At 38.2% G+C, this 27,756-nt stretch overlaps 1 protein-coding gene across 1 annotated transcript; it reads right to left on the bottom strand.

Annotated features, from left to right (window-relative positions):
- Window positions 1-3,528: 3,528 nt before the first annotated feature.
- LPL (lipoprotein lipase) lies at window positions 3,529-27,756 on the bottom strand. Its single transcript, XM_002930721.4, has 10 exons — window positions 27,456-27,756; window positions 21,476-21,645; window positions 17,140-17,319; window positions 15,474-15,585; window positions 14,726-14,959; window positions 12,895-13,137; window positions 10,829-10,949; window positions 8,674-8,856; window positions 7,586-7,690; window positions 3,529-5,485 (listed from the first exon to the last, which is right to left on the bottom strand). Coding segments are annotated over exons 1-10 (1,437 nt in total). The 5' UTR covers window positions 27,544-27,756; the 3' UTR covers window positions 3,529-5,484.

Raw genomic sequence — 27,756 nt, forward strand, 5'->3', positions numbered from 1 at the left:
CAACATGGACGGCACTGGAGGAGATAATGCTAAGTGAACTAAGTCAAGCAGAGAAAGACAATTATCATATGATTTCTCTCATCTGTGGAACATAAGAACTAGGAAGATTGGTAGGGGAAGAAAGGGATAAAGAAAGGGGGGTAATCAGAAGGGGGAATGAAGCATGAGAGACTATGGACTATGAGAACCAATCTGGAGGGCTTCAGAGGGGAGGGGGGTGGTGGAATGGGATAGTCTTGTGATGGGTAGTAAGGAGGGCATGTATTGCATGGTGCACTGGGTGTTATATGCAATTAATGAATCAGAAACCAGGGATGTACTGTATGGTGACTAACATAATATAGTAAAAAAACATTAAATTAAAATAAAAAAATACCTTAAAAAAATACACTAGACACTAAATCCCAAATTGCAAAGAAAGCAAAACCTATATATATATAGAAATAAAATTGATTAGAGTGAAATAAGCCAAAAATGAGGCATTTATCTATAAAATGTAGATATAAACAATAAAAGTTAAAAAGCGACTTTAGAAAAGTTGGTAAAATAAGAGATTCGTTGAAATAGGAAAAAAGAAAGAAAAGAAATGGAAAATTTTAGACTGAAAGATAAATGAATGATGAGGAAAAAAATCTCAAGCTCAATATGCTATTTTCCCCTGGTGCTGGAGTTTTACAGTCTTGTGGGATCCATAAAGTATTTGTCCATCTCTTCTTTCCATTGGTCTTCTGGGGGAGGGGCCTGCTGTGATGCTTCCCAGGTGTCTTTGCTTGGGTGTAGTTGCACCACCTCTTACCAGGGGACTGGGCACAGTATTAGCTGGTCCTCTGTGTGGCTTTTGTGCCCTGGAGCCTTTTTAGAGGATCAGAATAAAAACGGCTGTACCCCGATCTCTGGACCAAAGCCAAAAGGTCATGGAAGCCCCTCTTCAGTAAACCTTCCGGAACAAACTGTTCTTCACTTTTGTTTGTGCCAAACTTCACAGATTCCTGCGGTGTATGCCCTCTTCAATCCTCCTGGGGAAGTCCAAGGGTTTGGGATTACTGCCCTTTGTGTGTGGGCTTGTGGGCTTTAAATGGATACCGAATTTTGTAAAGTTCTTTCTCTGCATCTATTGAGATGGTCATATGATTTTTAGCCTTCATTTTGTTGATATTGTGTATCACATTGATTGATTTACAAATATAGAATCATCTTTGCACCCCTGGAATAAATCCTATTTGATCATAGTGGATGATTCTTTCAATACACTGTTGAACGTAGATTGCTAATATTTGTTGAGTTTTACATCTATGCTGATCAAGGATATTGGCCTGTAATTTTCTATTTTTGTAGTATCTTTGTCAACTTTTGGTATCGTAGTAATCCTGGCCTCATAGAATGTATTTGGTAGCTTCCCTTCTATTTTTTTGGAATAGTTTGAAGAGAATAGTTATTAACTCTTCTTTAAATGTTTTGTAGAATTCACCTGTGAATCCATCTGGTCCTGGACTTCTGTTTTTTGTAGTTTTCTGTAGTTTCCAATTCAATTTGCTTACTCATATTTGTCCTTTCAGTTTTGGAAAATTGTATGTTTCTAGGAATTTATTTTCCTCTAGATTGCTGAATTTGCTGACATATAATTTTTCATACTGTTATAATCCTTTGTGTTTCTGTATGCCAATCATTGCTTCTCTTTCATTTCTAATTTTGAGTCCTTTCTCTTTTTGTATTGATGAATGTGGCTCATAGTTTATCAATTTTGTTTATTTTTTCAAAGAACCACCTCTTGGTTTCATTGATTTTCTTTCTTCTTCTTTTTTTTTTTTTGGTCTCTATTTCATTTATTTCTGTTCCAATATTTATTGTTCCCTTCTTCTGCTAACCTTAGGTTTTGTTCGTTCCTTTTTTCCCCTAGTTCTTTAGGTGTAAGGTTAGATTGTTTATTTGAGATTTTTCTTGTTTCTTGGGATGGGCCTGTATTGCTATAAATTTTCAGAGGTAGAATTTAGTGATTTATCAGTTGCATATATAAAAGAAGACATTTTTTAATAGAACAAGGTTATGGTAGCATTCACGTATGACAAACTGCCATGTGTTAGGCCCTGGGATACACAAGGCTGTGTTAGAGGATAGTAGATAAACAGTGCAGATTCCTCCTGTAGAGGCAAGGTGGCACAGTCTCCAAATTATAGTTTTCATAGGTCAGATATGTAATGTGATTGTGTCTATCCCCACATTTTTAAGACCTTTATTGAGGCATGCCATAAAAGTCACCCATTTTATTAAGTGTACAATATAATTTTTTAGTAAAGTACAGAGTTGTGCAATCATCACCACAATCTAATTTTCTTCATCCCCAAAAGATCCCTTATATTCATTTGTAATTAATTTTCTTCCAACTCTTATCCCCAGGCAACAACTAAATCTACTTTTTTCTCTATAAATTTGCCTTTTCTGGAAATTTCATACAAATGGATTCATACAATATGTAGCCTTTTGCATCTGGTCCTTTCATATAGCAAAAGTGTTTGAGGTACATCCATGTTATAGCAGATATCAACAGTTCATTCCTTTAATTTTCAATAATATTCCTTTGCATGAACATACCACATTTTCGTTAGGTCTTTACCAGTTGATGGACATTTGGGTTGTTTCCACTTTGGGGCTCTTATGAATAATGCTGCTATGAACATTTTGTCAAATCTTTGTGGATATGTTTCATTCCTCTTGGGTATATACCTTGTAGTGGAATCACTGGGTCAAATGGGTTAAACTCTATAATCAACTTTTGGAAACACTGCCAAATTGTTTTCCAGAGTGTCCACACTGTTTTACATTCCCATCAGCAATACATGCAGGTTCACATTTCTCTACAGCCTTGCCAACTCCTGTTATTATTTGTCTTTTTGATTATTTCAACAGGCATTGATGGACAGTGAGCAAAGTTTAAACTGAGGAGTCTCTTCCTGTCAAGGGGACCCCAGACCAGAAGACCCTATACCCAACTAACAGTGAAGTTTTGGGTCAGTGGCCACTGAAACAATTGTTTTCTGTATGAAATTCTTTCTGACTACTAAGACGCAATCTCTACTTAGTTGCATGTATGGCTATGTTGTTCTTTTCCCAAAGAAAAGTTCTAAAAAATGCAGCTTCCCACATCAAATAGATAATTTTATTGCACAAACTCACTTCATGAGTAGCAATTAGACCTCAGAAATAAAGACAATGTATTCTAGAAAATGGTCAGAATTTTTTATATTAATTTAATATTTTACTAGTGAAAAAGTAGGTGCAAGCAGGGAAAATTCTGCGCATTTTATTTAGGAAAAAATCTGTATTACTTCCCTTTATAGTTAAAGGATTTCTAAGGCTTTGTACAAATGTAAATATAAAAATAAAATATAATGTGCATTGTAATTTTTAGAAGCTATATTTTTTACCAAGTAGAGTAATTTTACTCAGTAAAAATGTGCTGAATGAATTTGCCCTAAGAATAAATATATTTTTAGGGAACTAAAACAATACAAAATAATGACTTAGTGTTAATAAAATTTTGTCAATTTTATTAAAAGCAGATTCCATTTCTTAACATAGTTAATTTTTCTTTAAAAAAAAGTCTACTTTATGGTATTATTTCACCAGAGTAAGTTGGCCCAGTGAGACTGTCATTGACAAAGACATGTACAAAGTTGGCACCACATGTCTATAAATGCAGTTAGCCACAACCTTTCCAATATACAATTTCCCTTTAGTCATACACACATATATTTACAGCTAATAAATAACATTTAAAGCCAAAGCATTGCTAATATATATATAATGAAGTCTGTAGAAGCCACAGTTCCTAGGACCATACACTGATTGGATCCATATTTTCTCAAGTTTACACACCCTGTTCAAAACCCAAATCCAGAAAATTAATGAATTAGCAATAAAGGGGGATGACAACAACAAATCTCACAATATTTTATTTTTAGAGAAAATTCATTCCAAGTTGGCTCACAATCACAGCATTCATCATACTTTGTATAGGTATAACCATATTTCTGAAATGAAAGGCTGAGGTTCTGGCACCTCTGGAATAATTTCTAGTCCAATATGTCCTAATACTGTATCTCTTGATTATTTATTTTCCAAGCTATGCTGAATAACAAATGTACATGTGGGGCTTCATATGTGAGTAATATGTTTAGATAGCTACACATGTTCACAGCTTGGATTCCCAGCAATAATCTTCGAGACATTTTACTTCCTTATCAATTTACATTAATATATAGAAGATCATTCTGAAAATATGTTATCTAGTTTATAAATAGATATATTTATCTGTTCGCTCACTCTTGACTAGTTAAAAATAACACCTCTCATGGCATTTCATGTGGCTATGGCAATTGAGGATTCTTTTAATTTTCCAATTTGGTTTTAAGCACTGTTTATGGATATATACTTTTTCACCTCTTAGTAACAATGGCCCTTGTGTAAAATTTATAGGGTTTGCATGATGTAAAATTTGACCTTGAGTACATATTTTCTTACTAAAACCACGGAAGAAAGAGACATGCTCAAAGAATGATTGAAGCATGACTGAGATAAACCTAAAATTGAACAGTGCCTATGAGATATTAAATGACTTCAAATTGATGAATATAATTTCAGAAATCTGATTAATGAAACTGTGGTATCATTTTCTTTCCCCATAGTTAAAATTATGTGTCAGCTGACAATAACAGGCTCATTTAAAACACCAACATAGAAAGCAATGTTAAAATATAATCTTGAAGCAAACAGCAGGTAGAGATTAAAGCTTATTAAAACTGAACTGGTCTAAATTTTATATCTCTTTTAATTTGTAACTTAGCAATGATGCAACCAGCTGCAGGGAGGGTTTAGAGTTTCAGTGATTTATCAACTTCATTTTCTATTCCTCTCTCTAAGTCACTAGTCCCTGGTTAACTCCTGGACAACACAGCACCCAATGGCAAGAGAAGAACCATTCCAAAAAAGTCAGGTGTCTTGACTAGTAAGTAAATGGGTCCAACTCATGTCACCAAAAAAATTTTTTTTTTTTTATTTTCTATATTCAGACTTGGAGAAAACTTTGAGACGGTATCAGTCCAGAAAATGCAGACTTCAATTAAAAAATGAGATTCTACTCAATTTTAAGCTATGGTTAAACTCACCAGATAAAGAAGGCTTATTACATTACCATGAGCCAAATTGGTTCTTATTTCTTTCTCAAAGGGCAGAACAGTGATTTTCAAATCTGCGATCTTTTAATGTTGGAAGATGTACTATTTGGCCACTATATTCCTCAAATTGAATTAGTCGCTTTTTTGAGTATTTGAGACTGTATCCTAAAGTAACTAATTAATTACTGATTAGGGATTAATACTCAGGAAAATTCTCTTTGAAACACCCAAAGCACTGGGCATCTTTTGTAAAAGTTATTTCATTCTTCATGGAATTCATGTGCTGCTCTTCCTTCTGCAGATTTGCCCAGGTTCTGAGAAAAAGTAGAGGAAGGGCAATTTGTTATTTGCTTAGTGTTTTACAACGCTCTCCCCTCCCACCTTCATGATGAAAAAGTTATTCAACTGGAAGTTCAGGACAAAGGTTGTGAGTATATACCCAGGGGATATGTGGATAACGAATCAGAAATGGATAAAGGCAGGCTTGGGGGAATGAAAGACACTCTAAGATCTACTTAGCCATGTTCCAATAAGGACTATCATTTTCAGAAGACTGAACCAAATTATTTCAAAGAAAATATGATTTAAGAAGACTTCTTAATTCTAAAACTTGTCAAATGAAATGCCTGATTCTTTTCTTTTCTTGTGATATGAGTCCTCTAAAGAGTTATATCAGAAGATAAGAGACAGAGAACTTTTGATTAATTTAGTGACAGAAGAGAGAAACTGCAGAAAGTTATTAGTCTGATTCATAATTCCTAGGTAAAGTTCAGATGTATAAGGAAAAGCCACCTAAATATCTGTGGTCTCAGTAATCCTATAATCAGACAAGGAATGTATCACTAGACTTTCTCAGGTAAATGATTATGACTTACATAAATAATATGAACAGAAATACTTTTAAAAAAGCTGGAGATATTTCCTAAATTTTCAGGTTTTCTTTTTACATTCACATATAGATTTAAAGTTGTGGATGATTTGGGGAAAATGTAGGTGTACAAGCGTTTGTGTATGTTTGTATGTGACATAAATGCATGTATAAAACTTCACAGAGGAGTCACTTCTAAAAGTTGAAGCAAATATGAAATTATCTCAGATTTGTGAGGAGGGAAAACAAAGCAATGAACCTCTGAGTAGAATAGTCTCCACTTAGATAAAAATTCAGTTATTCTGGCTCAATACCATCAACTATTTTCCATTTTAAATTTATCTTGAGTGCTCCCACATTAATGTTTTTAATCAGATGGCTTCAATCTTATTGTTCAAAGTGTATGTCATAATTCCATTTTTTGTAAAAAATGAAAAATATTAATATTATATATGCGTTGAGAAGGTCTGAAAGAATATAAATTTAAATGTTAATTGGGAGTTAGCCCTGGGGGATAGAGTCACAGTGATTTTATTTTTGCCTATTTTTCCTAATTTATCCATAATTCATAATTATCCATGGATAAATTACAACATAAAATAGAAATTTAAAATAATAGAGATATTTCACATAGGGTCTTTAATATGCTTTTCTGATTAGGCAACTCTTATTCTGTACTTTTGTCTATAAATGTAACTGAGAGAAGACAAACCAGAAGACAAACCAGAAGCAATTATTTTTTCTATTTCTGGATGATGTTGTACCAGCCTTTCCCATTGTTTCTTGTTTCCCTGGCTTGTATGACATGATCTAAGCTTTTCTCCTTTATACTTGTAACCCATTAGAACTTGGTATCTGGCAGGGGAATGAGTAGAGAAATAAAAGTGAGATAATGTGAGAATTTAGGAGGGGAGAGAGAGGGTCACATGCTTAATCTCCACTTAGTATTGATCTGGAAAGATTTAGCTGACAGCTGCCATATGGATTAGTCTTAAAGGTTGGTAGAAAAGAGCCAGGGTATTGTTTTGAGACGGAAAAGAAGATCATCTCCTAAATTCTAACTCCATTATCTCCACATCCTTGGGGATTTTGAGATGGAGGCTTGGTAACTTCCCCTTTTTGGCTCTCTGTCCTGGAGTTGGCTGCCACCTGGGGCACCAAGAAGGACTATGTGCTGCCGCTGATGTTTTGCTCCCCTGGAACGGCTATGCCCACAGTCACAATGACGACTATTGTGTTGTACACTCTGCACACAGGCTCCGTAAAGGTAGCAGGGATTCAGTACAGAAAAAAGCAGCAGTAAAGATTTTGTGGCAGTGCAAAAGGAAAATATAGAACAGAAAGAGAATGAAAAAAAGAGGAAGTACTGCCAAAAACAAATGGGCCAGGCCAATGTGTATATGGAAGGGCTAAGAAAGAGCACCTGAAGATTCTCGCCACAAGAATCAGTGCAAGTCTTTAGTTACGGGATGAAGAGCGACGTATGCAGCAGTGTCCCTAAGTGCAAGCTCAGGATACCCAAGGAACTTCAGCCCCTGATGCTCACCAGCCAGACTTGTTATTCAGAGACTTGTCATGGCATTTCACAAATACCACAGATGCCTTTCCTTTCTGCAGATGAGATACTTTCTCCCTGGAACAGAAGATTACCCTATAGAAGAAAATGAATGTGAACATGTCATATGGGAAAAGAGAAATAACTGAAAATATATGGTTCGATCAGGGCTGTTTAAATCCTACCCGATCACTAGGATTCATTACTTTGATATTTCCAATAAACTGTTTAAAGTCAGGCCATTCTGGTCAGCAACACATCTGAACCAGAGAGTTATTTGAGGGCCTAACCCACTGTTCAACAATAGAGTTAATCAGTTTAGACAGGCATATAAATAGCTTGGAGCAGCCTTAAAATCACAAAGCTTTCACCACGAGGTGATACAAGATCAACTTTACCACTTCCTCCTTTCTGCATTAGGGAATTCACAAACCATCCTTCAACTGGCCTGTTAGAGAAACAAATGCTCTGCATAGCCTCTCCATCCACAACCTGTTTTTTATTTGTTTTTGTTTTGTTATAAAAGAAAATGACCAAAGAGAAAAAAATTATCAATCCTAATTTAAACAGTCGTTTTTATTAACAACAATGGCACACTATAGTTTGCAAAATCCCTGTATATTTAGTATAAAAGTCTTAAATCCTATGGGGGTCTCTATGCAATTAATTTATAGATATACGTGAGGTGGGGTGGGAGATAGAATGAGATTACCTTCTCATTCTTCTCGAACAGCTGATTTTAATCTTTGAATGTCAAAGTAACATCTCTGAGATTCTTTCCATAACTGTTTTGTGCTTGCAAGAAACAGTGCTAAATGAGAAGCTGAGATCCTCAACTTAAAATCTCAGCTCTCAATAATTGTGATCAATTAAGGGCTTATAGTTTCTTTCCATGAAATTCAGAAATACTATTACTTCATTAGTATGATAATAAAAGAACACTCCTCCCCAAAATTATAGGTATTATTATCTAGTTGATATAGTCTCAAAGAAAAAGCTTACTAAAGTTCCACCCATACTCATCCCTAGGTAAGGACGCAGTGAGTCTAAAGCGAATGGAGAAAAATAAATGTAATTACTTTTTTTGAGTCTCTCCTGCTTTTACTCTGATCTTCTCAATAGCAAAGCCAGGGCTGCTCCACCAGTCTGACCAGCTGAAGTATGAATCACTCTTCCATTTGAGTTTCAACATTAGCAGTTCCCCAATATCCACCTCCGTGTAAATTAGAAAGGAGTATGTCTTATTCGCAGAAACTTCAGACCTGAAGCAAAAATCAGCGTATTTGGTTAGTTCTGGAAACAAGTTTTATATTTTTCTCATTTTTCTTCCTCCCAAGATACAAATAGCTTTATTGTTTGGGAGATATTTTAAAAATGCAAACAATGTCCAACAAAATACTCAAGATGAAGATCAATGGCATTCAGGGTATTTTAAAAGATATCTACACCCTTTTAATCTATTCTAACTTTTACACTAACAATATGAACTATTTAATACAACTCTTAAGAAAAAAATCCATAAATCAATCATTCAGAGACATTTATATTCATTTTCATATATCCCCTTTCAATCTATATTGCTATGTGAACATGTTTACTTTGTCAAAGTCATAAGATACATATAATTCTCTATTCTTTCTTTACTTCATATTTTACTTTCCATTTCTTGCCATGTTTTACCTAGTTTTCTATAATTACAGTTTTTAGAAGCAACCTCTTTGACATCGGCCACAGCAACTTTTTTCATGACACATCTCCAAAGGCAAGAGAAACAAAAGAAAAAATGAACTCGTGGGACCTCATCAACATAAAAATCTTCTGTAAAGCCAAGGAAACAGTCAAAAAAACGAAGAGGCAGCCCATGGAATGGGAGAAGATATTTGCAAATGACACTACAGATAAAAGATAAGTATCCAAGATCTACAAAGAACTTCTCAAACTCAATACACGGGAAACAAATAAATCAAAAAAATGGGCAGAAGATATGAACAGACACTTTTCCAATGAAGACATACAAATGGCTAACAGACACAAGAAAAAATGTTCAAAATCATTAGCCATCAGGGAAATTCAAATCAAAACGACATTGAGATACCACCTTACACCAGTTAGAATGGCAAATATTGACAAGGCAAGAAACAACAGATGTTGGAGAGTATGTGGAGAAAGGGGATCCCTCCTACATTGTTGGTGGGAATGCAAGTTGGTACAGCCACTTTGGAAAACAGTGTGGAGCCCTTAAAAAGTTAAAAATAGAGCTACCCTGTGATCCAGCAATTCCACTACTGGGTATTTACCCCAAAGATATAGGCGGAGTGAAGAGAAGGGCCATATGCACCCCAATGTTCATAGCAGCATTGTCCACAATAGCTAAATCGTGGAAGGAGCCGAGATGCCCTTCAATAGATGNCCCTTCAACAGATGACTGGATTAAGAAGCTGTGGTCCATATATACAATGGAATATTACTCAGCTATCAGAAAGAACGAATTCTCAACATTTGCTGCAACATGGACGGCACTGGAGGAGATAATGCTAAGTGAAATAAGTCAAGCAGAGAAAGACAATTATCATATGGTTTCTCTCATCTATGGAACATAAGAAGTAGGAATATCGGTAGAAGAAAGGGAAGAATGAAGGGGGGTAAACAGAAGGGGGAATGAACCATAAGAGACTATAGACTCTGGGGAACAAACTGAGGGCTTCAGAGGGGAGGGGGGTGGGGGAATGGGATAGGCTGGTGATGGGCAGTAAGGAGGGCACATATTGCATGGTGCACTGGGTGTTATACGCAACTAATGAATCATCTAACTTTACATCAGAAACCAGGTATGTACTGTATGGTGACTAACATAATATAATAAAAAATTATCATTAAAAAAAAGAAGCTAGATTGATTTCATTGACTTTAAACTTTAACCACTGCCTCAATGTTGGGTACTCATTTTGTTTCTAATCCATGCTATTATATGTACCAATGTAATGAATATCTTTTGCCATAAAGCTTTTTTAAAAAATCTGATGACTATTTCTTTTCCAAGTGTTCTACTCATCTTCTGCTCTAAGGACCAATGGTTATAGCAGGTAACACTACCATGATCAACCCACATGCTGGCAGTAATGCCCTGCAGCTACTCANTTCTACTTGTCTTCTGCTCTAAAGACCAATGGTTATAGCAGGTAACACTACCATGATCAACCCACATGCTGGCAGTAATGCCCTGCAGCTACTCACAGGGTAAAAGGGATGTTCTCACTCTCAGCCACAGTGCCATACAGAGAGATCTCAAAGGCCTGGTTGGTCTGTGTATCACTCTCAGTCCCGGAAAAATGTATCTTTACTTGGTAATGGAAGACTGTAGGGAGAAAATTGGAACAAGTGCTGATCAGTTTTTATGGAAACACCACCACCCCCAAATAAGCAGGCAACTCAGAACCACAGAATTCTGATCCATTAAATAGGAAGTGCTCACACATGACTACCAGTGTGGCTTGGAAAGATTTCTTCATTTCTGCACAGTGTTTGTTACTAGAAACTTCAGACCTTGCATTCCACTCCCTTTCAGGAAAGTATGGTTGTAGCAGATAGGAGGAACCCAGGTGCATATGAATTGTTAAGTAGTCCTAGAAAGTAATCATCTTTGATGGGACACAAGGGAGATCAAATTGAGAAGCCGAAATACCCATGATTCTTTCTCCAAGAACTCTACCCTTTCTTGGCCATCTTTGTCCCCGACTTTCTATACAGAGCATATTTGGCATTTGTTAATGGGACACTGTATGTGACCGTTTCTTCATGTTTTATGGGTATGTCTGATTCCCTACCCTATGTGTAAATTCCCTCAGGTCAGAAGATCACATTTATCCTCTTTATCCCCCCACCATCTAGCACACAGTAGGTATTATAGCAGGCTCACAATCACTTATTCATTGAATCATCAGTGAGGCCATAAAGACTGCTAGTTCCTAAAGTGTTCTGTAATTAGGGAGAACCTCTGGAAGCAGATAATTGAACTTCTACATTTCCTCCCTGCTAATGCCATCTCTACTAAAAACCCTGAGTAAATGGGATGGGGGAGGTTAAGGAGATAGGAACAGCAGCAGGCTTAACATACAGCTACTAACGGTGAAGAGAAACAGAGTTTGGGGTTGAATGGAGCCCTTGCAGGCATCACCACAGACCAGAGCAGGGGAAGTGGAGACTGCCGAAGTATCCCCAAGAATAGTGATGGAGCACTGCATAGCAACAAGCAGGACGCCTGGGGATGAGTCTTCAGAAAATTCCAGTCTCCTCTATACCTCACACATACTTTCTCATTCTGAAAAGTCAGAGAAACTAAGGGTTTCCTCATTGCTTAAAAGGTTCCCTTGAATTATTGCTGCTCCAAACCTTGGGGCCACCAAATACACCACTATAGAGGTTCTAACAAACCACCTTACAAATAGTTGCCTCCGTCAGATATACTTAACCTTGGAAAACTGTACTTCAATTCTCATCCTTTCCCTCAGACTTCCACCTGGACTCCACATAAGTTAGCTTTTCTGGTCTTAGTTCCTCTTGCCAGATTTCCTTGGTATCTCCTCTCATTTCCCTTCAATCCCTATAAATCTTGCTCTAAACATGTCTGAAATTCAACTGCGTACAAATTCATGACAAAATGGAAATATTTTGAGGTCTGGTATATTCTTCCCTCCCAGAAATAGCTGAATTTTAAAATACAGGTAGTTTTTGCCCTCACTTAAAGCAAACTTTAGGAGTGGGTACTCTTTTCTGTGAAGGGCCAGATAGCAATAATTTAGGCTTTGTGGGCCATACAGTCTTTGTCCCAACTACTTAACTCTGCTGCAGTAGCACAAAAGAACTTAGTCAACACAAAAATGAATGTGTGTGGCTGTTTTCTAATAAAACTTTCTTTACAAAAGCAGGCGATGGGCTGGAGTTGGCCCATTAGCCTGCTGACCCTGGAAAGATGGATGGTTTCAAATTAGCTCACAGCCTGGTACTAATGGGCTGGCCCATGCGAGTGGTCATAATGGCAGAGGAGGGTGGAAAGCAAGGCTGCTGCATAGGGTAGTGCAAGTTGCGCCCTGGGCCTTACTGGCAATGGGAATTGGGAGCTTCAGTTAAATGGACGAGTGGTAACTCCCTCTCCACCAACGGAAATACAAGTGAGGGTTCAGGGTTTAGTAATACCATTTCGCTACCTCTGTTACAATGGACAGACGCAATACATGTGATGCAATGAGCAATAAGAAATAGGATGGAATTTATTTTCTTTATTCACAACATCCTCCACCTACCTTTGTAAGGCATCTGAGAGCGAGTCTTCAGGTACATTTTGCTGCTTCTTTTGGCTCTGACCTTATTGATCTCATAGCCCAAGTTGTTGCAACGGTTCTTTCTGCAACTCAGGCAGAGCCCTTTCTCAAAGGCTTCCTTTGAATTGCACCGGTAGGCCTTGCTTGGATTTTCTTCATTCAACAGAGAGTCAATAAAGAGATGAATGGAGCGCTCATGGGAACACTTCACTAGCTGGTCCACATCTGGGGAAAATGAGGCACAAAGAAAATTCAACTCCATGGGTGTCCACAATGAGTGTTTCATCCTGTATGTCTGAACAAGTTTCAGAATAAAATTACCTAAGGATCTAGTCCTATGACTGCTTGAGTGTAAGTCCTATTTAAGGAGGTATTTTTGGTGGCAGTTTCTCATCTCTTTCTGAGTGTCAAAATTGCAAATTTTCAGAGAACTTTTGCCTTTTCTGCTGTCTTATGTATGTTTATGAAGGCATAATAAGAGACAATCAAGGTAGAAGTTGATTTCCCCCAGTTTGTCACATCCTTCTCTTATATTGAAAACATAAGACATTTCTACATGCTTCTAGAAACATCATAAAAGGCAGAATTGTTAACTGAATAGTATTTTATCATAGATATTATGTATAATTGGAGGTTGTCTCACTAACAATTTTTACATCAAATGAACCACAGAAATAATTAGCAATGTAATAAAAGTGTACCTCTTACCATAAGCTTTTATAACTATTGAAAATAGTAATATTAAGCTGTAATTTCTATAACATATGCACAAAAAACCTGAGCATATTGACTATAGGTAGGTTCCATTGCCCACAAAGGATGAAAAGATCCCTTAAAACAAATTATAAATTTAACACGAACATGATTATTGAAGTAAACATTGAGATAATATTAAATTATATCTTCTTTAAATTTTGGAATATTTATTGTTAGAGAATAGTGATTTATTTTATTTTTTTAAAGATTTATTTATTTATTTTAGAGAGAGCTAGGAAGAGAGAGAACACATGCGCATGAGTGAGGGGACGGGCAGAGGGAAAGAATCTTTAAGCAGGCTCCCCACTGAGGGCAGAGCCTCACTCAGGGCTGGATCTCATGACGCATGAGATCATGACCCGAGCCAAAACCAAGAGTCAGATGCTTAACAGACTGAGCCACCCAAGAGCCCTTGATTTGTTTCTTATTTGTACATCTCTTTAAAAGATTGACAAAAGAAATTTGGACTAATTAACAATAACTCTTATGGTTTCACAAACATATTCAAAGTATAACAACATGTGGCTCATTATCATTTTATGCTGCTATTATCCAACACAATGGAGGTTTCTTGTGTAGCTCTCACCTTTCTCTTCTTTTATTTCTGGAAGCTCAGTACTTAGTGTAGTCTACAATACAATACATAAAAGAAAACATATCTGTCTGTCTGACCAAAGGCAGTACTAAGGCTGTAAAGGTGATCGTGCTGAATATGATAGCTTCTTCAGAAACATTTCTTGATTAAGTGTGTATATTAAATCTACATATTTGTGGGGAATGGGTAGGAGACTAGATCAATAAGAATTAAGTGTGAAACTTACATTTAATTAACTTCTTTTTTTAAAGATTTTATTTATTTATTTGACAGAGAGATAGCCAGAGAGAGAGGGACACAAGCAGGGGGAGTGGGAGAGGAAGAAGCAGGCTCCCAGCAGAGGAGCCCGATATGGGGCTCGATCCCAGGACCCTGGGATCATGCCCTGGGCGGAAGGCAGACACTTAATGACTGAGTCACCCAGGCGCCCCAACATTTAATTAACTTCTAAATCATATTTACCTCCAAGGCCTCTCTCTGCAATCACACGGATAGCTTCCCCAATGTTACATCCAGGTTGAAAAGTGCCTCCATTAGGATAAATGTCAACATGTCCTACTGGTTTCTGGATTCCAATACTTCGGCCAGGCGACCCTCTGGTGAATGTGTGTAAGACGTCTACAAAATCTGCATCATCGGGAGAAAGGCGACTTGGAGCTTCTGCATATTCAAAGTTAGGTCCAGCTGGATCTAGGCCTTAATGCAATAAATAAATAAATAAATAAATAAAGAGGCTTCACAGATTTTTAAATTCCCATTTGTTTTAGCTTCCATTAGTGTCACCTTAGCATTCGATTGTTCATCATTTGAATGCCCTGGTTGACTGTCTTCCTTTTTCCAAATAGCCTCTAGTTTGGCCTTTTTTCTCACTGATGTGAGAGATGACATACATGCAATACATCACCAAAGCACAGAGCAGAGGGAGGAGGGGAATGAGCTTCCCAGGGACTCCACTGAGCTCTCTGTGCTTAACTCTGCTCTACTTCTCTTCTAACAGTAGGAAGTAAGCCCAGTAGAGCAAGGGTCCATATTTTATCCTACTCCAGAAAAAAAAAAAAAAGCCCTCCCATGAGATAATTTGCTGTGTTTGCTGGGCAAACACAAAGGAACACCAGACACATATGGATATATGACAGACATTCTGATTCTCTTTCAGAATGCCAGGCATCTCAACTCTTCTGTGATAAGACTACTGGCACTGCTTTCTTACCAGTAATTCTATTGACCTTCTTATTGGTCAGACTTCCTGCAATGCCAGCAGCGTGGGCTCCAAGGCTGTATCCCAAGAGATGGACATTGTCCAGAGGATAGTGAAATTCCTCCTTTGGAAGAGAAAAAGAAAAAGGGGTTCTTACAGTTCTGTACAAAAGATCAAAGCTAAAAGGAAAAAAATATGTAAGTATTGTTTTTGAAATACAGGCAATGCTGAAAATTAAACACTACTTATTTTAATTTTGTGTTCTAGATCACTCTATAGTGTTGAGATTTTCTCTTTCTTTAAAAACATATTGAAGTTAGGGGCGCCTGGGTGGCACAGCGATTAAGCGTCTGCCTTGGGCTCAGGGCGTGATCCCAGCGTTCTGGGATCGAGCCCCACATCAGGCTCTTCCGCTATGAGCCTGCTTCTTTCTCTCCCACTCCCCCTGTTTGTGTTCCCTCTCTCGCTGGCTGTCTCTATCTCTGCCGAATAAATAAAAAAATCTTTAAAAAAAAAATAAAAAATAAAAAAAATAAAAACATATTGAAGTTAGAAAGTTTTCCCATCCATCTGAAATCGAAGTGTATGGAAATCTGAATTTCCACAGATCTGAAAATATATGTATGAATGTACGTGTGTAGCTACATATTTATATGTAGATATATGTAGATATATGTAAACTATATGTAGATAAGCTATATGTAAATACACACAAATATATTAAATATATATTTAACTTTAACCCATTATTCCCTACTCTAAATACCCTACATCACTTTATTCTTTAAGGTTAGCCAGAAAATGACTTAAACCTGGGAAATATTACAGGGAGAAAGAACCATAGATACATATGGTCCAGCCTCTTTATTCAACCGATGAGAAGTCTGAGGCTCAGGCAGGTGATGTAATTTGCCCAGGTTCACTTTCCTGATAAGCAAAAGGGTGAAGAAAAGAACTTTTATCTTTTAATGACCAGTCTAATAAACAGAGATTATTTTTTATCTTCAAGTATCTGGCTTAAATAATTTGGCCCTGTCAGAGTATTAACTTTCTTTCAGCCAACCCTAAGATACTTTTCAAAGGTAATTTTCAGAGGATGCCATCAGAGAATACAAGTGGATAAAGTGGAAGCTAAATCAGAACTCCTGACCCGTAGCCACCTCATAGTCTACAGACCTTCCCTGCCATTTTCTTCCTAGCTCAAATCTGTCTATCTAACCCTCAACAAAAACCTGGATCTTTAATCTACACTATGGAATGGGTAGTATTAATCTTTTCACGAAAAAGATTGGTATTTTAATGGGTCAAATGCAGGACAGGATTTCCATGTGCCAGCCAAGTGGTAGAGAAGGATTTGGCTAAACATGACATCTTCCTTCTGTCCTGAAATAAAAAGCTTTTGTCTGCTCTGCCCACTTAGTTCTTGGTCTCACCAGATCTATTCACTATGAGAATATCAAAGGATATGGCAGGGCAGGACTATGCCTTGACTTTACAGTTTTATCATTCTTATCACCATGCTGCTTTCTGGCTAAAAAATGCCTGTGCTTATTCTGAAGATTTGAGTTGCCCCAGAAAATATTTATATTTAAGTGAAAAGGAATCAAGACCACCATTTTGTTCAGTACTAGCAAAGAGGCTAGTTTTGGACACATAAGTCTTCTTCCCCCAGTCTTACCGCCATCCAGTTGATGAACTTGGCCACATCTTTTCCCACCAGCTTGGTGTACCCTGCAGACACTGGATAATGCTGCTGGGCCCGCAACAGCCAGTCCACCACAATGACATTGGAGTCTGGTTCCCTCTTGTACAGGGCAGCCACAAGTTTTGGCACCCAGTTCTCATACATTCCTGTCACCTGAGGAGGATGATACAAGCTTTCCTAAAATACCCACCTGCAACGTATTATAGGTATGTCAGCCTAATACACCTACATTAAGTGGAAAGAAAATGAACAAACAAACCTGAAAGGAAGCCCAGTGGCTCAGAAAGATAACCCAAACCATGCAAAAGCATATTCAGAGACTTGTGCCTGCCTCTACTGAGGCAAATTTGAGTATGCCAAAGAAGGAATATGTTGAACTGAGGAGTGGCAGATTAGGTTTGCACTACCAATTTTTAAAAACTTGTTTTATAAATTCTGTAAAACCAATAATTTATATAAAAGATCAATCTGAATAAGTTAAAATTCTGCAGCAGAATTATAGACTATTTCAAAATATATTTAATTTAATTACTTGCAATTAGGCTATAAATTTTTCCCAACCATATTATTTTGGAGGATGTGAATGCACTTTTTTTTTTCTTATAGAGAGTCATTTATATAAAACATTTGATGTGCTAATGAAAAAAATAGTTTCAAACATACTAATCCTAACAGAAGGTAAATTCATTTAGCAATCTCTTTGTTAATACATAAGCAAATGATCAGCTTTGGTTTAGATTTTTTTTTTATAATTCTCTCCAATTCTTAATTATCAGAGTGGAAATTAATGAGATTTAATAGTCACAATTCCCAAATTATTAGATTGGCCCTGTTTGGAGATAAGGAGACTTCCAACTGTAATTCTTTGCTTCTTATTTTTAAAAGGCTCCCAAATTCAAAGTCAAAAGAACTGTAAGAGTTCTCAGGTTAATTCTATTTATGTAAAATTTTAATTTACATTTCCAGAGAGGACATTGGACACCTTTGCAAAGGTGCATACTTTAAAATAATTGAAACACACTTAAACACTGCAGATTGTAAAATTGTGTATCATCTTCGAACATAGCAGTAACCTGATTCAAATCCCCAAATCTCCCCACCCTACTATGACCTGAGAGAAAATTATGTTGTAGGCACAATAAAGGTTACTTAAATATGTACTCAACAAAGAAGGTTCTCAAATACATTTTTAAGGTAGCTTGTCAGGGGAGACCTATAAAACCTATATTCTTCTTAGATTAATTCCAGTAACAAAAATAGGAGTCATGAATTATCAAATCAAGGGACTTCATTTGGAATTTTGATCTTATATAGTGGATTCTTTCCGATTTATGCTTCCATTTTATTTAGTTTATTTTCTAGACTAAAACTATCAAAACGTGAGATCTCACTTCACTCCTGACACTAACAACTGCACACTTTTTCATCTCACTGTTGTGCTCTGTGGAAGGAAAAAGCAAACCTGGAACTCAGGTTCCCAGCTATTCCAATAATTACTTCTATGAACGCAAGCACTGTTTTAACCTTGTAGGCCACCAATAAAACAAAGGGTTTGAGTTCAGATGATCTTGGTTACCTGCCACCTCATAAATGTCTTCTTGTAACCATTTTGATTCCCAATCTATTTGCAGTGATGTAATACCAGCTCTAAATCTATTGCCATTTCTAGTATGAAGAGAAAAAAAGAAAAGGTATAAAGGTGATATTAGTCCATTAGAAACTCATTTAAACCTTCTTTGAATCTGTCTCAGCTAGAGGTTGCTTTAAAAAGTCTATGTGCAGCCTGGGTCATTGAGGGAACAAGTCAGAACTCCACCAAGCCCCAAACCCTGATGAATTGGTCCTGTCTCCTCTTCTCCTCTCTTAGATGTTGGGGTTTGCCACCCTTTGCCTTTCAAGAGAGGATGATGTCAGTTCTTCAGAATGCAATGTTAACCACTCCTTCTTTCAGCCAGGCATGAGGACCTCCTACCACAATGAGAATTCTGTACTTAACACTCTGCTCTATGAAACCTAAGCAGGTGGCAAAGCTCCAGGACAGCTGTGTCTAAACTGCCTTCTGGGATGTGTTCTACGCACACTACATGCTAAGCATTCTTTCGGATTTTCCACGGCAAAGCCACAGAACTTCTTCACTTCCCTTTGTCCTATGACCTTGAGTTGCTAAATGGTTTACCTCAGATAAGGCAAAAAATCTTGTTTGCTCTAAGCCCCTATTATAATTTTTTCATCATTATCAATGTTTCCAGGTTAGGCAAACTGTGAAAGAGTAAGTAACCCAACTTACTCCTACAGTGACTGATACTTTTATTAACTGCCTAAAAACTATTCTAATCCTTTTTTTTTTAATTTGACATAAAATACTGCTGTTAGTAGCCCTGAACAACAAAGGGGTGGAAAATCCAAGTACTCACCTTCTTTAATTCTAAAAAGGTATTATTTACTAGTTTTTTTTCCTGAGGTTCCTTAAATCACCACAAATTTTTAAAATCTTTGATTCTCAGACACACAGCTGAACTGAAGCCCTTCTGGCCACTTCCAGGTGGTCCAACTGAACCAGCCAGACAGTCCACTGAGATAAGCTGAGATCAGTTACCCAGTGTGGCTGGATTAGTTATCGCATAGGCTAAACAGCTCTTTATGATGAAACTCAGTTTCACAACTAGTGGCCTGGCCTCCAAGCTCAGGCTCTCAAAATGTCAAGATACACAATGTGAAGATTATGGTGGGCTTAGTGGGCAGGAGGACCAATGATAAAATTGGCACTATCTACTGAGACTGGGTTAGTCATGTCATCTTTGCATGAGAAGGAACTATGCTTTTGAAAAATTCCTCAAGTATCAGTTCTCTTAGGAATAAGATTGAGATGTCTGAGATATTTAATTTATTCTGTCATATAAAATGTTTATTAAGCTTACTATACTTTTTTGAAAAGTATTTAATGTTCTGTGTACAAACAAAATGTCTCTAAAACTACCAATGATTACTTCCTCTTATTTAAATCTCTTAAAATGTAAAAACATCTATGTTAAGAATTTGAATATTTATTTTTATCATAAGATATATAATTTATTATGTTAACTCTAGTAAATAGACTTTTTTGAAGAAACATCCATGTAAATTCTGTTAGTAGTCGCCTTCATCTCCATAAAAGTTATAGCAATTGTCCTGGAGTGTTAATAAGAAAGGCACTTAAGTTACACAGGAAAAGAAATCGAGACTAGAAGTCTATCAATCATTCTCTAATTTATCTCATTAAAATTTATTTAGTATCTATTAGCTCTGACATAATGGCAGTACTATTTCTCTTTAACTTCCCATCTTAAAAAAGTCCTTTTCATATAAAAAATGAAATCTGCTCACTAGGGTTTTAAAATATTACCAACTGAAGTAGCTAAGAACTCCACCATGGAAAGTGACTGTCTGGCATACTTAGAAGGCACTACTTTAATCATATACTTTTTTTTCTCTTTTAGAAGTTTTTATTTAAATTCCAGTTAGTTACACACAGTTTCACATGTAAAATTTAGTGATTCAACATTTCCATACAACATCTGGTGCTTATCACAATAAGGGCACTCCTTCATCCCCATCACCTGTTCTTATTCTTTAAAAGAAAAAGTAAAAGTAACCACAGTTTTCACTTTTTCTAATCATTTTGCATGATACTTCCCTGGCTAACCCTCTTTCATCTCTAGAAAAGTTCCCTAAAGTTTACAACTGGAGAATTCTGAAGTAGAGTCTAACCTCTTTGTCTTACACCTCAGTCAACTGAGGCCCAGAGATGAGAAGTAGCGTCAATCACATCACAGAGTTGGAGAATGGCAAAGCCAGAACCAAAATCACTATTTCCCCACTCCACTCCAATCCCCTCCTCTCTCTGACAGGTTTTCCCTTAGGAAAGGACCTTTGGTGATGTGCTGCATGAATCAGGATTGTGCCAGGTTTCCACTGGTTTCCTAAAATGACAACCTACATTCTGCTCTGTAGTTGAGCAAAGCCTTGTTTTCCCACCTCACAAGAATGTCTGGTTCGAGAGCACCAACTAGGTACCATGGTAAAATGAAGGATGGCACTACCTGGAGGAAGTACTCATGAACCCATGATTTTAGATTCCACAATCCCCACCCCAAGCCAGAATTGCCTGCACTCAAGTTTAAAGTAAAGCCATTGGAAAACAAGCCACTGGAAAACAATCTCCATACAGGATATGGAGACTCATCACAGGTTTCCCAACAATGATAGCAAGTCAGTCAGGCAGGACGCCTGGTCTACCCCAATTGGCTCCTTCCTAAAGAGACCGTCTTACCGTCCAGCCATGAATCACCACAAAGGTTTTGCTGCTGTGGTTGAAGTGGCAGTTAGCCACAGATTCTGTCACTCCAGGAATGAGGTGGCAAGTATCCTCAGCTGTGTCTTCAGGGGTCCTTAGAGCAAATTTACTTTCAATATCTATAAACTCTCTTCCTCCTGTAATTCCTGAAAAGGAAAAATTGGATAAGTGGCTAATTGGAGGGTTGTTTGTTTTATTTGCTGGAATGGTATGTTTTAGGTTTATAAGCAACTACCACCAATGCTATTTTTGTTTCTATTTTTTTTAAATATATATAGATTGAAAGAGAATGACTAACTCTCCATTGGTGATCAAAGTTGACAGAGACCAGAATCCAGGTCTTTTGGTTATAATTCAAAACTCATTCTCCCAAAGAACATCGGCTTATGGCTCTTGCATTGTGAAGTCCCACTTATTTCATATATTATTTCATCCTCTTTCAATCTCTGGTTACAACAAAGAAATGTTTTCCCAAAATATTATATAATAGGCTTGAGGAAAGCCTGTTTCCTTTTCACTAGCATAATTTTTTTAAATGTTAGCAATTACAAAAGCTGGAAGCCCAAGTAAATTTTTGTATAAAATTATTCCCACCCCCATAGCAAGGTACATCAGTTAAAAAATGTTTTAAAAAATCATTCAGTGGTTTGTTCAGAAATACCTGTGCTATGTGTGAACTGGTTAATTCATTTTTTTAAAGATTTTTATTTATTTATTTGACAGTGAGAGCACGAGAGCGCATAAGCAGGGGAAGCAGCAGAGGGAGAGGGAGAAGCAGACTCCCCACTGAGCAGGGAGCCAGACACAGGGCTCAATCCCAGGACCCTGGGGTCATGAACTGAGCCAAAGGCAGATGCTTAACTGACTGAGCCATCCAGGAGTCCCTGAACTGGTTAATTCTTTTTGCAAATATTTCTTTTCCAATATTCCTTGTCTTTGCAGTCTTTCACACAAAGTCAAAGCTTTAAAAACTACAGCAAAGCAGATTTGGGAAAGAATCCACTTTGACTCTTCATAGTCAACCCCAAAGTGAATAAGGAGAGAAATAAAACTTCAACCAACCTTTTGACCCTCTTGACAATAAATCTAAATTTTGATAAATCTTCATTTAATAATTATACAGTGAATGCTTGAAGTAAATTGTATTTCAAATAAAGTCAAATTTTTACACAAAGTGAGCAAGTCAAAGGGAAGTTATATTAGGGGAAATTATTTAATTTCTTAACATGTAAAAAAATTAAAAACTATTTACTATAAGGTAATAATTTGTAGTTTTTAGATTTCCCTATTTAACACTCAGAAGATAAATAATTGGTCCGTCTAATTTCTTAATCTAAACTTCCTCTTTTCACAATTCAAATGCTGAAAATCTAAAATTTCAAATAATATTGCAAAAGCCAGGCCAAAAAGTGAAAATAAGAATGATATAGTATAGTGAATGTACAGGAATTCAAATCAGGCTGAGCACTGGTCAACATTTTAATTACTTTCTAAAACTCCTTAAGCAATATTGTGGCTACTTGCTAAGTAATTCATTATAAGTGACAAGTTGATCACACACACACACACACATTTCTAGCACCTGAACATTCCAAAATAATTTACCCAAATAACAGCTGTGGTAAACTATTGATACGTAAGGGTGTTTTTTTTTTCATTTTCATATAGTAAAATTGCACTTGAAAGCCACTGACCCCTCAAAAACACACTCTGCCTTCCATCTTACTTGAAGATGTAGGTCTTCCTTTTCCTTTCTAACCAGGAAGTACTCTGGTGGTCTCATTATTTGCCTGATAGTAGAAAAAAAATATTGTAAATATTTAATCTGATTCTGCTCTCAGGCCTTGAAGGTTCCCTCTCAAAAAAAAAAAAATCAGAGCTCCTGTACAGATTATCTGCATAGCCCATTGAGAGGTCCAATTTTCCACAACTAACATTTCCTGTTGGGTACATAGCTTCTAAGTAAAAAAATAGGAAATTCACCATTCTCAAACAAATTCGTATTTGGAGATTTTTATTTCACTTCTCAGGGAAATTCTTTTTTCATTTTAAGTTATAGAAAGCATAATGAAGCATTTGACAGGAAGACAGCACCACTCTATATGCTACGAGACATTTTCAATTCTATGTCAGTTCTATATATGAAATCATAAATGTTATTAGCGATTACAGTCAGTCTTTCCTTCTCTTTGGTATTCTGATAGAAATTTTCACACTACTGGTGTAAGAGCATCTCAGCATCCTAAAGATGAATGTATTTCCCAAGCTTCACTTTCTCACACAACTGATGTGGGTCAGTCAATATGTTTAGTTGTCCCAGTATATACACTGGGATTGCTCTTGGCTGGCAGATGAACTGATCAGACTCAATTGTTACTAAGGGAATTATTGTTTTCCATACATGAAAATGGTATTAATGACTTTGGATTTATCTTCTTTAAGGGGATAAGAATCTTTTTTATCAGGTCCCCTTATAAATTAAAGCTACCTTAAATTAGCGGAAGGGAGGCTGCCTAAGGTGTATTCCTTCTTAAGAGCTTCCATCCTGAATTCAACTTATCATATCAGCATCACCACACCAACTGGTTGGTTCCCATCAGATATGTCATTATTCAGCACTAAGGTAAGATTTGGGGTAAGTTACAAGTTAATGCATTTCTTGACTATATAATCTTTATTTCTAAATTATTAAGTAGCTAAAATTCTAAGTGTATAAACAAAGACAAGGAATTTACTTAATGTGGATAATAACTCACAGAGATGAAATTAGGTTGAGAGATCAAAGCGCTTCAAAGGTAAATTTATAGGGATACATTATTGTTGTTCTGAAAAGAAGGGACATTAAGCATCCCAGGAAAGCTAAAGTCATCTCACAATTATCAGATGAACAGGATTAGTGTGCATATGAAGACAAGGTACAAAAGCTCAATTATGATGCAGTTCTCCTTGAAGTTTCTACCCCACCACACACATACCTAAAGGACTTCATCAATAATTTACCTTCTCTCTGAAATTGACGGTCATACTTCCTGATGCACGCAGCTTCTACAGAATGCCAAAAACCAGACTGATTGGGTGAGAACAAAAAAAGTTTGATGAGGAAAAAAATCAATATCCTATCTGACTGAATTGATTGGTCTTTTCAGATATTTCAATGTAGACAATGCTCTTGACTTATTTAATGAGCAGATTTGCTTTTCATTTTTATAGAAAAAATATTCATAAAAGAGAAGCAGTAAACTATATAGCTCAATTTCTCCTCCTCGAACAAAGCAAAGAAGGAAGGTTAAGCTAAAAATACACTACACTAACCTGAAAGAAAGTGAAAATTTTCCATTGTAACTCTACCCCTGTGTCTGGCACTCACTTTTCAATACTACTATTAATCAATCACACCAGTGCTGAGTTCTGCTCCATTTGCAAATGGTATCAGCTATTTTGCTGTCATCACCCATCACATTTAACTTAGATGTTAGCCTGGAAATTCACTATGGCAGGTCAAATAGAATTGCAGCTACTGAGTACTGATCCATAGGCTCCTTGTCTAGCTCTTCTAGTTTCCTAACGAGGCCCTGCAGACTGACGTGGCTTCAAGAACAAAGAGCCTAAGGGCAGTAAGCGCCTCCTAGCCTCACATCCTTCTTAGGGAAAAAAAAATCCAGAATAAGTAAAGTCAGAGTCCAGAGTGATGTTGTTTACCATGCTCTCACACTCATAACTCTTGCCTCTGAAATTGTTGTATTCCTAGATGAATTCATCTGGAGGAGAAAAGGGTTGGAAATTTGCTGTGATGGGAGAAGCATAATATAAAGGGAGGGAGTGGTGGAGTGAGAGTAGGAGGGAAGGAAAGGAGGGATTAATTTCAAGTCTACCTAAAAATGATTCCTCCTTAGGGGCGCCTAGGTGGTTAAGTCCCTTGTGCATCTAACTTTTGATTTTGGCTCAGGTTAAGGTCTCAGGCTTTGGAGATGGAGCCCAGGCTGGGTGTGAAGCCTGTTTAGGATTCATTCTCATTCTCTCCTCGTCCTCAGGCTCAGTCTCTCTTAAAAAACAAAAAGTTTAGGGGTGCCTGGGTGGCTCAGTCCTTAAGCGTCTGCCTTCGGCTCAGGGCGTGATTCCGGCGTTCTGGAATCGAGGACCACGTCAGGCTCCTCCACTGGAAGCCTGCTTCTTCCTCTCCCACTCCCCCTGCTTGTGTTCCCTCTCTCCCTGGCTGTCTCTCTCTCTCTGTCAAATAAATAAATTAAATCTTTTTTAAAAAAAGTTTTAAATTATTTAAAAAAAGATTGCTCCCTTGATACATTTACAGCTAGCTAAAGCATGCATTGGTTAAAATCCAATTTAATTCATCGATCGGCAAAGCGTCCATTTAAATCGAAGAGTATGAATTAGAGGAGACTAAGAGAATTTTGAGTGTGGCCTGAACTCCTTATTTTTGAGTTGAGGAATCTAAACCCAGAAAGGTGACACTAACTAGACCAGGAATTTACGGTCCTGAACTCCTAAGAAGCCAGTAAAAACAGGGGCTCCTGGGTAGCTCCATTCGTTAAGCCTCTGCCTTAGCTCAGGTCATGATCCAGGAGTCTGCTTCTCCCTCTCCCTCTCCTTCTCCCCCCTCCCTGCCTTGTGCGAGCTCACACGTGCTCTCTCTCTCTCCCCTTCCCTCTCTCAAAATAAATTTAAAAAAAAAAATGGAGGGGAACATGTCACTATGTAAGATATTTAAGACTTTTTTTTACTGAACCTCCAGATATTGGTTTTTTTTATCCAATCAGACTTGATGAAATCTACATTTTTAAAATAAATTTAACAAAAATGTTCTTTTACAACCACCGCTGAAATAAACTTTCAGCTGCAAAGTCGTGGACAAACTCGAATATAACTTGAACCAAGCACATCCAAGCGACACTGCCTTAACTGCAATTTCACCACAAATGGAGAAGAAAATGTTGCCTGCTTTTATGATTTGCTTCAGTTGCCTTTTGATTGCTGTTGTATGTTCAGTGAACCAAGCACGGTTCCAGGTAGGAGGACTGCCCCTGTTCGCATCTCTCCTGTAATGCCTTAACCGCGACGAGTGCAGCCGGCGGCGCCGGGGCAGTGACTGGGGTTCACGCGGCGGCTTCCGGAAGCCCCACGTGCTGGTGGACTCAGCGAGGCTGGGCGTCGGAGCGGGACTCAAACCGGAGGACTCCAAGAGTAGCCGAACGCAAACCGTGTAACTCCCAAGCCGGCGCCACAGACTGCTGGCCTCTGCGCCATGTTTTTAGGAAGGCAGCCCTTCGCTAGGTTTTCTGGGTGCTAAGAAAAGCGGCGCGTGCAAGAATGGAAGCTGGAGAGCTTCCCGGACCCGGAACGCGTACAGGAAGCTGCGTCCGCGGAGCTCCGCGCCACGCGTCCCAGTCCCCCGCCACCGTGTAGACGCCGAGAGCGAGTGGCCAGTGCTCCCGAGATGCGGACATCGCCTCCTCCCCGCCCCCGTCCGCACCCCGTCGGGTCGGCTTCTCTAAGAGAAGGGTCCACTCTCTATCCGCGCTCCCATAGGCGAGGGCTGAGCCGCGGTTGCGGCCGCGCCAGGGTCACCTTGACCCGCGTGCCTTTCATTCCAGGGTCCTCGAGGGAGGAAGTCACTGCCGATCACTGCCTTAAATGCCCTTCCTCTGATCTCTCTCGTCCCGCCCCTCGAGCTGCCCCCTACTCTTCCTCTCCGAGTCTAAGGACCCGGAAACACTGCCTCGGCCAGATTGGAAGGGACAGCGCGGGAACGGCTCCAAGGAGATCAGAGGGGGAATTCTCTCCCTATGCCTCCCGGATCCCAGCCCGTTGACTCTCAGTCTAGGAAAGTCTCCGGTGCGCATCTGCAGCCCCTTTGAACTTCCTCCTTCCAACATCATAACGTGTGGAAGTGGCCAAAGCGGAGTCTGAGGGTGGAGGGGAGTCTACGGGCAAAACTTACTGTCGGCGGCGGCCACCCCTCCGCGGGTGGCGGTCAGACTCTGGAGCCACATGCCGAGGGCCACCAGGAACAGTGCTTTGCTCTCCATCTAGGGGCGCGTCTCTCTGGGGGAGCTACAAGGCACCAGCAGAAGCGCGGACAGGGTGATGGACCAGCTGAGCCCGAGGTGGGAGCAGGCTGGAGCTGAGGTCCGGCGTGGGGCAAGTTGCCCTTTAAAAGGGAGGTCAGGGCAGCTGGAAGTGGCAGGTTCCCTCTGAGGAGGAGGAGGAAGAATGGAGTCTGACACTGTTTCCACTCCACA

Source organism: Ailuropoda melanoleuca, chromosome 5 (genome assembly GCF_002007445.2).
Source record: "Ailuropoda melanoleuca isolate Jingjing chromosome 5, ASM200744v2, whole genome shotgun sequence".
In the NCBI taxonomy this organism is placed as follows: Eukaryota; Metazoa; Chordata; class Mammalia; order Carnivora; family Ursidae; genus Ailuropoda; species Ailuropoda melanoleuca.

Excerpts from the sequence above, each read along its gene's own strand:
- LPL (XM_002930721.4), bottom strand. The coding sequence starts at position 27,543 with ATGGAGAGCAAAGCACTGTTCCTGGTGGCCCTCGGCATGTGGCTCCAG. Across the intron at positions 21,646-27,455 it reads AGGGGTGGCCGCCGCCGACA|GAATTACAGGAGGAAGAGAG; the intron begins GTAAGTTTTGCC and ends TTTCCTTTTCAG. Across the intron at positions 10,950-12,894 it reads CTCTCAGATGCCTTACAAAG|TCTTCCATTACCAAGTAAAG; the intron begins GTAGGTGGAGGA and ends TTCTCCCTACAG.